Source organism: Jaculus jaculus, chromosome 4 (assembly GCF_020740685.1).
Source record: "Jaculus jaculus isolate mJacJac1 chromosome 4, mJacJac1.mat.Y.cur, whole genome shotgun sequence".
NCBI lineage: Eukaryota > Metazoa > Chordata > Mammalia > Rodentia > Dipodidae > Jaculus > Jaculus jaculus.
The window spans coordinates 157,255,763-157,271,980 of NC_059105.1; the positions used below are offsets into that span (position 1 = coordinate 157,255,763).

Below are 16,218 nucleotides of genomic sequence, written 5' to 3' on the forward strand. Positions count from 1 at the left end.
AATTTTCCATTAGAGGTAGGCTGTGTCTTAGCCTAGTTTAAGGAAAATAGCCCCTAAAATTTTAAGGCCTAACTTCCTATTTATCAAACTGATTCTGAGACATAATTTCTGTATTATTTTTCTTTAAAGGGATTACGTGTGAAAAGCCCGTGCTTTTGAGTTGTTTTTTTTCTCATTACTAATAAATTCTATGAAACTTTAATGAAATAGAAGTCAGGTGTTAAAACATTTTTGTTCTTGACTCCCCAGAGCCCACGTAAGCCAGATGCACATGGTGGTGCATACATCTGGAATTCATTCACAATGGCTATAGGCCCTGGCGTGCCCATTCTCTCTCTCTCATAAATAAAATAAAACATTCTTTTTTTAAAAAAAAAGTATTTGAGAGAAGAAAAGAGGCAGAGAGAGAGAGAGAGAGAGAGAGAGAGAGAGAGAGAGAGTGTGTGTGTGTGTGTGTGTACGCACCAGGGCTTCCAGCTACAGCAAATGAACTTCAGATGGATGCGCCCCCTTGTGCCTCTGGCTTACTTGGATACTGGGGAGTCAAACCAAGGTCCTTTGGCTTTGCAGGCAAGTGCCTTAACCACTAAGCCATCTCTCCAGCCCTCATAAAACATTTTTTTAAATTATTTATTTATTTATTTGAGAGCGACAGACACAGAGAGAAAGACAGATAGAGGGAGAGAGAGAGAATGGGCGCGCCAGGGCTTCCAGCCTCTGCAAATGAACTCCACACGCTTGCGCCCCCTTGTGCATCTGGCTAACGTGGGACCTGGGGAGCCGAGCCTCCAACCGGGGTCCTTAGGCTTCATAGGCAAGCACTTAACCGCTAAGCCATCTCTCCAGCCCACATAAAACATTTTTTAAAAGAGGAAAAAAACTTTCTTATCTCTGTGTCATTAGTTGGCAGTGTACTACAGATCAGCCTCATTTGTACCTAGATGACCTGCAGACTTTCAAAGCCTGAACATGCCTGTATAGATTTCTGCCCCTCCTCATCCCCAACCCCCATTCTCTACCCCTGATTCCAGATTGCTGGAGTCCATACCAGGATGTATAAGACTGTGAGGCCCTGCCATTTAAATGTCTGCCAACTCCAACAGCAATACTTGGAACACCAGAGTATCTGAAGCTGCCATGACATTTTAAATAGCCTTATAATACTTTTCTAGGTCACAAATTGTTTTCTTCCGAAAATGCTGAGCAAAGAGTGTTATAATAGTAATGTGATTTTTTTACCTTGTCAAAAGCTTTCAAATATTTAGGGGAAGAAATAAAAAAATACTCTTTTATCAACAAACGTTTTAATTAGAAAAAAAGACAGCCAGAAATTGTATGTTCAGCATAGTATATTTATAGGAATGCATAACATGTGAGATGTACATTTGAAGTTTCATCCATAAATTATAACATTTACTGTAATAATAACAAGACAACAGGTCATCACTTTACAACATTACACATGAGTGACTTGTCTTGCAAAGAAAATATTTACAACCTACCTTTACAAAATGACATTGTGTGCATACAAAATGAACAACTGCAGAAAAGTTTAAAAACAATACAACCAAAAATCCAGAAGATACACTTAAGGCAGACCAGCAAGACACTGAAATAATTAAGGCTGTGGAATTCTTCTGCACCTTGAAAATATAGAGCTATTTATCAATACTGTGGAATGATCTTAAATCAATTGTTACAAGCCTGATGGAAGTATGTACTTACATGTATATGTGTAATGGTCCCTATGGGGAAACCTGTCCACTTATAGATAAGGCCTTTAATCTGAATGGCCAGAGAAGCCCACCACAAATTCTTAAAAGACCTGCAGGGAAGGGATCACTCAAAATGAAGAAGTGCTAATACAGTTTTCAAATCAGATTTTAAGAATTCAAATATGGGTTAGAGAGATGGCTTAGCAGTTAAGGTGCTTGCCAGCAAAGCCAAAGGATCCAGGTTTTTATTCCCCAGTACCCATGTAAAGCCAGATGCACAAGGTGAAGCATGTGTCTGGAGTTTGTTTGCAGTGGCTAGAGGCCCTGATGTGCCCATTCTCCCTCTCTCTCTCTGTCTCTCTCTCTCTCTCTCTCTCTCTCTGCCTCTCTTTTTCTCTCAAATAAATAAATAAAATTTTAAAATATTTTTAAAATAATTCAAATATGTATATCTGTTTGTTTTTTGTTTTCAAATATGTATTTCTGAGTCCAGGTAAGCATACTAACATAAATGATGGTTCCACTGTGTTTCCCACTTTGTTAATTTGGCTTTGTGGACTTCAAAAGACAGCAAATGAATGCCCAGATGAGTAGAACTCTCCACATATTAGCCCTAATGGTTTTGAATATTCCTAAATGGGTTTCCAGTAGAAAGACTGACCCACCTGGGATGTCTGCAAATGGATAGATTTCTGCATATGAACAATAACATACGTACATATTATACACTATATACATGTACAGATGTACATATATCCACATTTTCCAACAGTTTGCACTTTGATTGCCACTGTTCTCTGCATAAAACGCATTCTTAAGTGTATGTTTAGTTTTTCACAGTCTTCAAATTTTTCCCATATATAGTTTTACTCACCTTCCCCATAGAGTAGGCTGAAGTTTGGCAGAAACAGAAGTAAAAGCACCAAGATTAAAAAAAAAAAAAAAAAAATCAAACACAGAGATGAAAGATATGGCTTAAGTTAGTAAAAGAAGATGCATGTTAACTTCAAATTTACAGCCACAGTCTTTGAGGTCACAGTAACAGTCTCCATATACTCTGGAATGTGGACTTTGTTCTTTTGGTGGAAGTCAGGAATTGATGGAACTCCTCTGCTGGCTATCCCCCTGGGCTGGCAAGTTCACCTGGTTACATTAAACCTCAGGAGTTGGTATTCTAAGAATTGCTATTTGCAGGCTGGAGAGATGGCTTGGTGGTTAAGGCGCACTTGCCCGTAAAGCCTAACAACCCAAGAATTGCTATTCACACTTTTCCTGCACTCTCCCCTTTCTTAGCTAAACTCGCTGAAGTAAATCATCTGATTAAACTGTTATTTTGGTCATTTGAATGAAAACAATCTCACCACAGGTTAGAATTTCTCATCAGACACACTAACAGGAAAACACTATCGCCTATGAATACTAACTTTAGGCTTACAATAAATGTCACTTAAAGATGAAACCTTGCTTAGAATGATTATTTTCTTCTCCTGTAACTTCAACTTATATTGAAAATGAGGAAGAAAATGCCTTTCATAAAAATATGTCTATATGATACCTCTCTATTCTACTATTTCTGTATAGATTTTTCATGAAATAACATTTATTATTAAAATTATCTCATTTGATGAACAAATTTCAGCCCTTTTGAACCCTCTAGAATTAATGAAACAACTGACATCCTTATTGTTCTCAGAAAAATAACTATTAAGAGAGTAGCTTCTTTTTCTCAGTGGAGAATGTGTAAAGTTTCCTTTAGCCTATCCTGGGGTCTAATCATTTGTTCACAAAAGACCCCTAGATTTTAACTAGCAAAGAAAAATCATGAAGCACTTTTACAAATAAGTCATTGAAAGTGTATATGTGTTTGCCTAAGCAGACCTCACAGGAGTGCTACCGAGGAGAGAAGGGGTAACTGTGTGCATTCCTCAGAAGTTACCCAGTACAAGTCACAGGCCACAAGAAAGATGCAGGGAGTGTGTTTTGCTCTTCTACAGAGACCCTTGATGTTTAAAGTATTTCCTCTGTCGGGTGCAGGGGAGAAAGTATTAAGTAATGCACAAAACTAGCCACCAGTTCATTTCTATCATACCTACTCCCTCACAAATCTAAATTTCCAGGCTCTTCCAGGTAGACAAGGAAGAAGTAAGAACTGACCCACAGGCACTAAGTCATGGAGGTTTATGGGATAACAGATTTGCTACTAAAAAATAATCCAAAGCATTTCCTCCTAAAAGTCCAATTCATCTCTATACCTGTACATTTCACTTTCCTCTTCTAATAGATTTTTGTAAGAAATGAATTGTAATATGGGAGGATCTTTGATTCTCATATCTGCCCTCCCTGTGAGGTCACTAGCTGTTTGGATCCTTCTCTGTTCATTTTCCAGAGCACAAAGTGAGAAGAGAAGCTGACACCTGCCTACGAAGGCATCTTACTTCTCACCCTTGCCAGAAGAAATACTGAAGAAAACAGCTTATGGACATTTAAGATTTCATCAGCTCTCCTAAACTTTATCTGTAGACAAACTCTTAAATGATCAAAATTAAAGCATAAGACCAAATTACATTTAGACAAGGAACACCTAATATTTCCAGTTAAAAGCAATTTATAGAAGTTAGCCTCATGCGTTTGTAAATGATATCTTAGAGACATGAATATTGGAAACCTGGAATGTTCAAAGTTGCTATCAGTAAAATTCTTAGCATTGGCAGTGTGTAGCACTTTATGAGAATCAAAATATTTTATAGCTGTCTCAACTATGACACAATTTTTTTTCAACATTCTTATGCAGTTAATGTTCTCCCTCCTCAATGAGAACATTTGGGGCAGAAATAAACAAACACTTTGTGTAATTAAAAAAAAAAAGGATGAATGTGGAACAGCTGAGATTAACACTCAAGAATTCCTGGTCCCATCCTACATTCAGATGTTGAAAGATATTTTAAAATTAAGAAAAATACTGCAATATTACTAAATCTAAATGCAATTGAACTTCATCTCCTATCCTCCTCTCTGAAAGGCACTAGTTACAGAGGCTTTGTGAAGTACAAAGCAGTGATGCCAGGTTTTTCCTCTGCTTCCTTCACTCCCCCTTAGATTGTTTATGGCTGGGAGAGACATGAAGGACACCTCCAACATTACAATTTTCTTAAAAAAATTTTTTTTAACCACATTCAGTGTAGGTGGATATAAATCTAGTTTATTTGAAGCAAATGTAAAGGGGGGCAGAAATTATCCCGCCTCCTATCAGTGAGCATGGGCATCCCTGATCTTTTCTGTCCTTCTGCACCCCACCATTCCAACACAAGAGTTCTACACTCTTCAATGAATGCAAGCTAAGCAAGAAACCCGTGACTTTAACCAGCATTGCTTTTTTACCCTCCCCCCCCATTCATGTGGAAGGTACACCTCACTAAGAACTATTAGCCTCCCAAGTGGTGGGAGGCCACGCCACAATGCCCTCCCAGCAGTTACAAGGGTGCTAGGGTGGGGGTGGTTCTGAACTCAGGTCCATTGACCAACCTCCCCAGGCCCTGCTATGAAGAACTCTTGAATCAAGACCACTGTCTTGTCCCTGTTGGGAGGGACCAGGTGCTTTGTAGACAGAGGACTTCCCTGTTTTATTTCTTTCAGTTATCAAACTACATAAAATATTCCTCCTTTTCTCCTAGCTCATTCTTTTCTAACAATTGTACTTAGGCTGCAAGTTGTAAAACCATACTTCTTTTCCTCTGCTCCCTTCTTCCCTGTCTTCCCCTCCATGTACGCTGGGCGGGGGATTCCATGCAGCCCCACATCTGGCTGTAACATCGTGTTACCCACCCCCCTCACTTCACAACATGATTTCGATGTTGCTCTTCCATGCTATTGGAGCACCATTGTCCTGCGCCCTGTCCCTCTCAAGCAGAAACTGAGCCTGAATAGCTCAGTGGGTAGCTCTTCGTTCAAGTCAGCCACTGTGGACAGGACAGACATTCTGTGTGGACATTTGGACTCCTCAAAGCCTGCATTCTACTCCATGGCATGCTCTGTGGCCCAGGCCTTTCTCTTTTATGCTGTGTTTCATAATGAAGACATGTTTACTGAAAGGGCTTTCAGTAAGCATGTCTTAAATTTTAAAATATTACATGATACAATTCTGTAGTTGTACATACATCATGGTTTGAGTGAAGACTGTGGAAGGTTATTGAGCTCTGAGGGAATGAGGCTTGAACACCCAGGGCCACTAGAAGATGAGGAAATGACAGAGTCAGTTTCCACTTATTTGGTTAATCCTCAAAATACTAAATGCTATCTAGTCTTATTGCTTATACTTTCCACTAAGTTCTTATTATAATAATCTCTGACAGGATGAGATGGAGGGCAGATAAATCTGATTTTGAAACCAATGGGGGAAATGATTATAGTTCAGGCTTAGTTTCTCCCATTTTTTTTTTTTTTTTTACTAAATAGCTTGGAATCCCATCTTTTCATCCTAAATTCTCTGCTTGCTCTTATTCCTGCAGGATGTTTATTTCTCAATCCCATTAGTAGGAGAGACATGATGACATTAAGCCTGATTCGAATAAACACTTCGGTTATATTTTTCAAATATTACTTTCATAAAAGCAACTTTCAAGACACATCTTAGAAAACAATGTGTGGACATGTACAAACACACAAAAACCCAATATGTCCCCCTCAAAAAAGGGAAAGAAAAAAACATGAAATACCCAGGTTTGTTTTCCCTCCAGAAGGAAAAGGGCAGTTTATAATCATCTTGTATGGAGACTCTACACCAGAAAGCAGCATCAGCTTCAAAATACAATTAGTCCTTTTAGTTCAGAAAAGGTGTTGACAGCTGAGTGGTGAAAAAGGTATTGCAATCGCAACGACAACTCAATGCTGTTGGAGTGATGGTCAGGCTTTGTTTCATGGCTTCAAAAAGGACTTAGAACCAGGCCTTTAAAAGGCATATATATGGCTGCCTCCTTTTGGTAAGCACCCCTAAGCTTTGTGAGGGGTTAGAAGTAAAGTAAGCCAACTTTCTGAAAGCTGTGTTGTACAGCTGTAGAAGACATCAGAAAGTATTGATACATTGCTCACAGGGACTGTAGGAAAGGTTTCTATTTGCCCATTTGTATGAAACTGTAATATTCATTTACCTATTTCCAGCCAGGTGTTGACATAAAAATAACCTCACAACTCTTACTGAATTTGGGCTTATTTTCTGACAGTCTTTCTTACCAGAGGAAGTCAGAACTGCCAGAGAATTCAGTGTAGTGTCTCATATACAGAACCTTTCTTAGTGAAACCTGTGACAGGGGAAAAAAAAATATCTTCTCATTCACAGATTGCAAAAGGTTAACATTGCTTTCTCTTAATACACAGGTTCTGGTAAAAGATTTCTATACAAGATTTATAAAATGCTCTAAAAAACTTGTCATCTAATTGTGCTTAGTCAAAACAATGTAATGCTTAGATAAATAAATTGTCTTAACTTGAGCACTCAAAGTTACTTGTGGTTGATTTCATATAGAACTCTATTAGAAAACTCTGCAACCTGGATGGGAATACTCATACTGTATATGTATGCTATTAAGAAACAATATCCAAGTCATATAAGCCCAAATAGCTGACATCTCTATTAAGTAGAACTTTTTGCTTAAATTTTCAGTGACATCAGAAACCCTTTTCTACTCACCATAGTGAGCCGAAGGTTTGCCACTTAACCACACATTTTGGAATGTACAATTAAAAGATTTCTAGCAACTAATATTGTTATTTTTGCCCTTTTAATACTTTCCGCAACTCTGCATCTTGATGTCTTCAGAATGACCTTCTGGAAAGCTCCTGGGTTTAGGGTGACTCTTACTGCTGCTCAGACAGACCCTACGTAACCACAGACAAGGTTCGAGAGGCCCCTCTCAATCCAAAGAAGCATGTGAAGTGAAGTGACAGACAGAGTTATTTACAGACACTTCCAGTCTTGCTTTGGCTCACACTGCACTTGTATGTGAAACCTGGGGCTTGGGAGATGGCTATGTCCCTTGGTTCATCCGGTTGACAATGTAGCTCTTGACATTGGGGATGGGCCGCACATCGTTCTGGTGCTTGCGGCGTTCTATGAAGCACGCCAGGCGAGAGGTGTCCAGGGGGATCTTGGAGTAGCTGCCATTGTGAGGCTGCAGCCACGGATGCTGCAGGCATGAGGCCGCGGTGGGCCTCCTGCGGAAGTCTTCCTGCAAGATCACATTGATGAAGTCTCTGGCAGCGTTGCTCACCCCACAGAAGTACTCGTGGGGGAAGCTGAAATCCACCCTGCACACGTTGATACATGTCTCCTCTTTGCTCTCATCCAGGAAGGGGGAGACCCCACTCAGCATGACGTAGGTCAGAACCCCGATGCTCCAGATGTCTGTGCCCAGGGAGACAGGGATGCCTTGAATCACTTCTGGGGCAGCAAACTCGGGGTTCCCCAGCAGATGGTGGATGTGGAAGTGGCCCGAGATCTGGACAGCATCCTCCAAGTCAATGAGCTTCACTCGAGGCACTGGAATCCGGAGGTCGATGAGCAGGTTTTCAGGCTGCAGGGTCCCAGGGAGCAGGGAGGAAGGAAGACAAGTTCAGGTCTCTGTTGTGACCATCAGCTCGACTCTGCTTGCTAAACACGGTTCTGCTATGGTTTGATGGACTCTACGGTAGATGGGAAATTCTCTGCGTGGTATGGACATGAGGTCTCAGAGTATGAGTTTGAACTCACTAAACTAGGTGATATTTCAGAGAAGTTACTTGATATGAAATTGTGTCTTCTGATTTTCTTTGGTTGGAGATCAAATCCAGGGCTTCCTACATGCTAAGCAGAGCTTCCACTATTAACCTGCAGCCAATTCCTGAGTACCATTATCATGGGTTCTTAAAGACCCAGTGGTTCTGCACTGGATCAAAAAAGGAACTGCTTCACCCTGCCCCCCACCCAAGGCTGACCTGGAATTCACTATGTAGTCTTAGGCTGGCCTCAAACTCACAGCGATCCTCCTACCTCTGCCTCCCGAGTGCTGGGTTGAAGGCGTGCGCCACCATGCCCAGCTAGGAATTATTCTTTTAGGGAATAGAAGCTTCTGCTTGAGCAGCATGGAGGAAAGTAGGGCTCATTCATTCATGGATAAAGCATGTTAGTAGGGTAACAACCTAGTTTCAGTTTAATAGTCATAAGGATTCCAACTTGAGTAAATAAAATACATTCAAATTTGCATTCCTCAAGGGTAATGACAGGCAAATTAGAACCAGCTATTTCTCTGCAACAGTAGCATTTTTGTTTTGAATTTTTTAGAGAGATAGAGACAGAGAAAAAGAGAGAATTGGTACATCAGGGCCTCAGCCACTGAAATCAAACTCCAGATGCTTGCACCACTGTGGTGGTTTGATTCAGGTGTCCCCCATAAACTTAGGTGTTCTGGATGCTAGGGTCTCAGCTGATGGAGATTTGGGAATTAACATCTCCTGGAGGGAGTGTATTGTTGGGGGCGGGTTTATGAGTGTTATAGCCAGTTCCCCCTTGCCAGTGTTTGGCATACTCTTGTGTTTCTATGGTCCACCTTATGTTGGCCAGGAGATGATGTCCACCCTCTGCTCATGCCAGTTTTCCCCTGCCATCGTGGAGCTTCTCCTCAAGCCTGTAAACCAAAATAAACCTCTTTTTCCCACAAGCTGCTCTTGGGATTTCTGTCAGCAATGCAAACCTGACTGCAACAGTAAAGTGGTACCAAGGAGTGGGATTGCTGCTAGACACCTGACTGTGTGCCTTTGGCCTCTTAGAACTAATTTTCAAGAGGAATGTGGAAGGATTTGAAACCTCGGCCTAAAGAGATGCCTTGCAGTGCTGTAAGTACAGCTTGATGGACTATTCTGGTCAGAGCTGAAAGATCTGAATAGAGTAAGAACTATGGACTGTGAGGTTTTGCTTATAAAGGTGAGAAAGAGCTTTGCTTGGACTGGGCTAGAAGCAGTTTGAGAGACTTGCTGTTATAGCCATGTCCTGAGACGCTGTTCAGGGTTGCATTGTGCAGAAATGGACTGGTATGAACAGAGGGATATGACACAGAAAAACTAAAATCTTTGAGTAAACTGCTGCCCATTCATCTGCAATTGAGAGATTACAACCTTTGAGATTGGGCCAGCTGACCTGTACTGGGGCAACAGAAAGAATATAGTCTCTTTTGGAGGGGCCTGAGTGCTCAAGGAGTATCCTGTTCTTCAAAATCTGCTTTATTCCCCCCTGGATTAACAAATTGGCACCCTACCTGGTATTGTGGAGTATAAGAAACGCAGGAAAGAGAGGGTCATTGAGTTTGCAACATAGTCTTGTGTTATGGAAATAGCCATGGGCAGTGTGAAGCAGGATTGCTTGCATGGAGACCCCATGGGGCCATGATGATGAACCATGGCTTGCAGTGGAGATCCAGTGGAGCTTCCAGGACCATGAGATGGCTGTTAAGGAAAGCTGCCATTCCTGAATGAAGTTTTCCAGGACTGTGATTAGCCTAGCTGGAGGAGCTGAACTGGAACTCCAGAGACTTATTCCTGGTTAGAATTATTGGACCTGGAGATTTGTTACGGACTGGAGTTGTTGGACTTGGTGCTACAGAGTTTGGTGTTTGCTCTGGTTGTTTTAATCTTGTATTGGCTAAATATTTCTTTGCTATGCCCAATGCCATCTTTGCAGTGTGAGTGTTTATTCTGTGCCATTTTGGGTTTGGGGGGGGATTTTTTTGGTATTGTGGCTCAGTTAGAAGATCTTGGGTTATGGGGATATATAAACATCATTGAAACTGATAAAAACTATGGGGACTTTTAAAGTTGGATGAATGCACTGAATTTGATATCATGTATGGTTATCAGTTTATGGGGGCCAGGGGTGGAATGTGGTGGTTTGATTCAAATGTCCCCCATAAACTTAGGTGTTCTGGATGCTAGGTTCCGAGCTGATGGCAATTAGAAATTAAAGCCTCCTGGAGGTGGTGTGTTGGGGGCGGGCTTATGGGTGTTATAGCCAGTTTCCCCTTGCCAGTGTTTGGTACACTCTCCTGTTCCTGTTGTCCGCCTTATGTGGGCCAGGGGGTGATGTCCACCCTCTGCTCATGCCATCATTTCCCTCTGCCATCATGGAGCTTCCCCTCAAGCCTGTAAGCCAAAATAAACCTCTTTTTCCCACAAGCTGCTCTTGGGTTGGGTGATTTCTACTAGCAATACAGACCTGACTGCAACAACCACCTAGTGGGCATGTACAACCTTGTGCTTACCTCAACTTTGTGCATCTGCCTAACGTGGGATCTGGAGAGAGATGGAACATGGGTCCTTAGGCTTCACAGGCAAGCGCCTTAACCACTAAACCATCTCTCTAGCCCAACAGTGACATTTTTAAAAGTTACCTTTAGATTATACTAAGTGAGGTAACCCAGGCCCAGAAAGCCAAGCGCCACATGTTCTCCGTCATATGTGGATCCTAGCTACAGATGATTGGGCTTCTGCATGAGAAGGAAAATACTTAGTAGCAGAGGCCAGTAAGTTAAAAAGGAGACATAAAGGGAAGAGAAAGGAAGGGAGGAAGGTACTTAATAGGTTGATATTGTATATATGTAAGTACAATGATTGAGATGGGGAGGTAATATAATGGAGAATGGAATTTCAAAGGAGAAAGTGTGTGGAGGGAGGGAGGGTATTACCATGGGATTTTTTTTTTTTATCATGGAAAATGTTAATAAAAATTAAATTTAAAAAAAGTTACCTTTATATCTAAATGTGCAACCCGGCAGTTGTGAAGATACTGCAGAGCTTCCATAATGTCTCGGATATAGAAAGCTACTTTTTCCTCCATCAGTTCATCATGATTCATAAGGTAATCTAAGAGTCGGCCATCATCCATCCTGAAAATGGGGAGAGAAAAACGAGAATGTTTGTAAAGAAACAGAAAAATAGCTTATGCACAAAGCTTTAAAATTTCTAATATTCATTTATTAATGAAGATCAATGTGGCAATGCATGCATATTTTAGAGCCCAAACTAAGTGTAATGTTCAGAACTAAAATAAATAATTTGCAAATGTGATAAGCTTCAGGGAAGAAATCCATGTAAATTTGTTTAAGAAAGATTGTTTTGTTCACTTTTAAGATGGTCCACAAGGAAAATGGGCTGACATGGCTTTAAGAGGTTCCATTGCAAAATAAAGCAATCGAAAGACATGAGCAATAGTGTCATTAATAGAAGTCCAGTGCCCACAAACAGTCCATTAGCAAATCACTTTTGCTGTTTGTAGATGGGGAAAATACAAGACAGGCAACATTTGTCCTTGGCTTGCTTCATCCCTTTTTTAATCCTTTACCTTTTGGGAAACTTTCTAGCTTCCTCTTTCTTTATTATTATTATTAATTTATTTATTATTATTATTATTATTATTTTGGTTTTTCCAGTTAGGGTTTTGCGCTGGCCCAGGCTGTTCTGGAATTCACTATGTAGTCTCAGGGTGACCTCGAACTCACAGTGATCCTCCTACCTCTGCCTCCTGAGTGCTCAGATTTTAAGGCGTGCGTCACCTTGTCTGGCTTTCTCTCTCTTTCTTTCTTTATTTTTATATTTTTATTTATTTATTTATTTGAGAGCGACAGACAGAGTGAGAAAGAGGCAGAGAGAGAGGGAGAGAATGGGCACGCCAGGGCCTGCAGCCACTGCAATCAAACTCCAGATGCATGTGCCACCTTGTGCATCTGGCTTAACTGGGTCCTGGGGAATTGGGCCTCAAACCGGGGTCCTTAGGCTTCACCGGCAAGCACTTAACCATGAAGCCATCCCTAGCCCCCTTTTCTTTCTTCTAAGTGTTTTTTAACTTACAAGAGAAAGAAAGAAAATATGGGTGAGCTAGAGCCTCTTGCTGCTGCAAATGAACTCCAGACACATGTGCCACTTTGTGCATCTGGTTTTGTATGGGTAGCAGGGAATCGAAGCTAGGACAGCATGCTTTGCATACAAGAATCTTTAACTGCTGAGCCATCTCCCCAGCCCCCAGTGGCCTGGCTTTGAGTCCCTATTACCTACGTGACGCCAAATGCACAAAGTGGCATATGTATCAAGAGTTAGTTTGCAATGGCAAGAGGCCTGTCACATTTATACTCTCTGTTTCTTTCAAATAAGTTAAAAAAAAGAATTAAAGAGCATAAATGGAGCCTGTGCGAACTAAAGTTCCCAGAAAACAGCTCTGTCTGCTGCACCTACTGCCAGCAAGGCTGAAGGGACTGATAATGTTGCAAGTCAGAGCCAGATTACTTCGGGCTGCCTTTAGCCCCTTAATAGCCATTTGTTGCCCACCTCTGTGTCTTACCTAACATCCACATGACTATCAGTTGATCAGGTGAGATCCTTTTTTTTTTTTTTCAAGGTAGGGTCTTGTTCTAGCCCAGGCTGACCTGGAATTCACTCTGTAGTCTCAGGGTGGCCACAAACTCACAGCAATCCACCTACCTCTGTCTCATGAGAGAGCCTTTTTTGGAATGCAAGAACAGACCCTGGCTTTTACAAACCCAAGGGCTAAGAATGTCATCAGATAGCATCTGAGGCCTGTGGTGGAGATTCCACAACGCCCAACCCCCTTAGCTGTAACTGCCTACCTGATGGTCAGCCAATATATTTGAAAAATGCCTTGATTTATGACTTCCTTTTGTTCTGTAACATAAAGCCTTCACGAAGTTGTTAACCCGTCAAAATATAAAATTGGGGGTAATTGTAAGGTTTGGGAGTGACCAAGACCACACAAACCCCTCTGAGGCAAAGATGGAAGCTTTTATTGGGGAAAAGCACAAGCTGCCAGGGCTGACTCTCAAGACAGGAGCACAGCCAACCTGAGTTTTCAGGTCGTGGGCTGTATAGGGCTTCTTCAGTTGGGGGAAGGAGAGGAAAAGAACTCGCTTGTTAAGTTGAATAGAAAAGTTCCTTTAGGGGAGATCATTATATTAACCATTTAAAATAGCTAGGGTGTGACACCAGAACGGGGCAGGAAACCATGACCTGGGGCATTGTTAGGCAAGGAGGGGATAATGACCAGGTGGTTTCTTGAAGAATGTGGATAATCCACTTTCCTATGCCTCTGTCACCATGACCATGGTGACACCATCTTGGGAGCCCATCCCAACCTAACAGTAACCTAAATCTGTGTTCCCAGGCTATGGTCCCTCATATCTGGCTCCAGAATAAATTCTCTCTTATCCCCTTTGAGGTGAGAACTGTGTCTTTTGGGTCGACAAAGCATTAAATGCTCAGTAAATGGTAGCTACTATTAATTAGCTCTTCCTAAACTTCTGCATAGCCCAAGAATTCATAAAAGGAAGAAAATGAAAATAGAGAGAAAAATGAGCACAAAGTTATAGACAGATTCTAGTAGCCTATGCATATCATAGTGACAAGTGTATTTCAAAATACTAATGTATTTAAAATACAAATAAAATACAAACTGCTAATATATTTAAAAATAGCTAGAGCTGGGCGTGGTGGCACATGCCTTTAATCCCAGCACTCTAGAGGCAGAGGTAGGAGGATCGCCATGAGTTTGAGGCCACCCTGAGACTGCAGCCTGGGCCACAGTGAGACCCTACCTTTGAAATCCCCCTGCCAAAAAAAAAATAGCTAGAAGAGAAGATACTTTTAATGTTCCCATCACAAAGAAATTATGTATTTGGAGCTGGAGAGATGACTTAGTGATAAAGGTGCTTTGATTCCCCAGAACTCACGCAAGCCAGATGCACAAGATGGCGCATATGTCTGGAGTTCATCTGCAGTAGCTAGAGGCCCTGGTTTGCCCACACTCTATCTGTCTCTTTCTTTCTCTCTGTCTCTTGTGTCTCTCAAATAAATATCAGAAATTATGTATTTAAGCCAGGTGTTGTGGCACATGCCTTTAATCCCAGCACTCAGGAGGCAGAGGCAGGAGGATCACTGTGAGTTTGAGGCCACCCTGAAACTACAAAGTGAATTCCAGATCAGCCTAGACTAGAGTGAGACTCTACCTCAAAAAACCAGCCAAACAAACAAAAATAATAATTAATAAATAAATAATGTACTTAAGCTGGGCGTGGTGGTGCACACCTTTCATCCCAGCACTCTGGAGGCAGAGATAGGAGGATCGCCATGAGTTCAAGGCCACCCTCAGATGACAGAATTAATTCCAGGTCAGCCTGGATCAGAGTGAGACCCTACCTTGAAAGACAAAAAAAATAAATAATGTACTTAAGGTGATGAATATGTGAAAGCCTTGATTTTATCATCACACAATATATATAGGCATTGAAATATCCCATTGTGAGGTGGAGGGATAGCTTAGTGGTTAAGGCATTTGCCTGCAAGGCCAAAGGACCCAGGTTCGATTCCCCAGGACCCATGTTAGCCAGATGTACAAGGGGGTGCATATGTTTGGAGTTCATTTGCAGTAGCTGGAGGCCCTGGCATGCCTATTCTCTCTCTCTCCATCTTTCTCTGTCAAATAAATAAATAAATAAGAATAAGATATTTAAAAAATCCCATTGCTACTCCATAAATATAAAAAAAGTAAAGCTAAAAAAAAAAAAAAACATGGAGTAAACATGTAGGCCCAAGTCTTGTTTTTCCACTTCTAGTTTTTTTTTTGTTTGTGTGTTTACTTTTATTCATTTTCAAGGGAAGAGAGAATATGGACATGCCAGGACCTGGAACAAACTCCAGATGCATGCACTACTTTGTGCATTTGGCTTTATGTGGGCACTGGGAGTGGGAATCAAACCTGGGTCACTAGGTTTTGCAGGCAAGTGCCTTAACCACTGAGCCATTTCTCCAGCCCTTCCACTTCTAGTTTTAAAGAACCAGCTTTGGGCTGAAGAGTTGGCTCAGTGGTTAAGACCACTTCCTATGTAAGCATGAAAGCCTGAGCAGGTCTGAGAGAAGGCTCAAGCTCAATTTTTTTTTTTTTTTTTTTTGAGGTAGGGTCTCACTCTAGCCCAGGCTGACCTGGAATTCACAATATAGTCTCAGGGTGGCCTCAAACTCATGACAATCCTCCTACCTCTGTCTCCCAAGTAATGGGATTAAAGGCATGTGCTTCATGCCTGGCTTTGTGTCTGTTTTTTTGTTTGTTTGTTTGTTTTTAATCAATTCTTTGTTAAAGGTAGAACAGAACTGAAAACTTGGGGTTCATAAATTCTGGGAGACCCCTCCTGAACCCCCAAAACCTGCATCAGTGGAAAGTAAATAATCCAAGCAGATGGGGGCCATGCTAGAGAGAGGAGACCTGAACTTACAGTTCCAGAATGAGGATGTAGGATGTGGGGGACTCGTAGGTGTCATGAAGAGTGACATATTGGGGGTGCTGCAGGTGCTGGAGCAGGGCGGCCTCGTGGGCAGCCTGCTCCTTCTTCTTCATTTTTTTGCTTACAAATTTCACAGCGACATCTTTGCGGGTAGCTTTGTGGATGCATTTCTTTACAATAGAGAAACGGCCTCTGCAAAA

The 16,218-nt window shown here is 41.5% G+C and overlaps 1 protein-coding gene across 14 annotated transcripts in view; it reads right to left on the reverse strand.

Moving 5' to 3' along the window:
* Positions 1–2,078: 2,078 nt before the first annotated feature.
* The window catches only part of Kalrn (kalirin RhoGEF kinase), a 724,529-nt gene continuing 710,389 nt past the window's right edge, over positions 2,079–16,218 (reverse strand). For all 14 annotated transcript variants that reach the window (XM_045147196.1, XM_045147195.1, XM_045147193.1 and 11 more), the window contains 3 exons: positions 16,010–16,210; positions 11,482–11,620; positions 2,079–8,281 (listed from right to left, as the gene is read on the reverse strand). In XM_045147196.1, the coding sequence (XP_045003131.1) occupies positions 7,736–8,281; positions 11,482–11,620; positions 16,010–16,210 (886 nt within the window). In that variant the 3' untranslated portion in view covers positions 2,079–7,735. The remainder of the gene's footprint in view (positions 8,282–11,481; positions 11,621–16,009; positions 16,211–16,218) is intronic.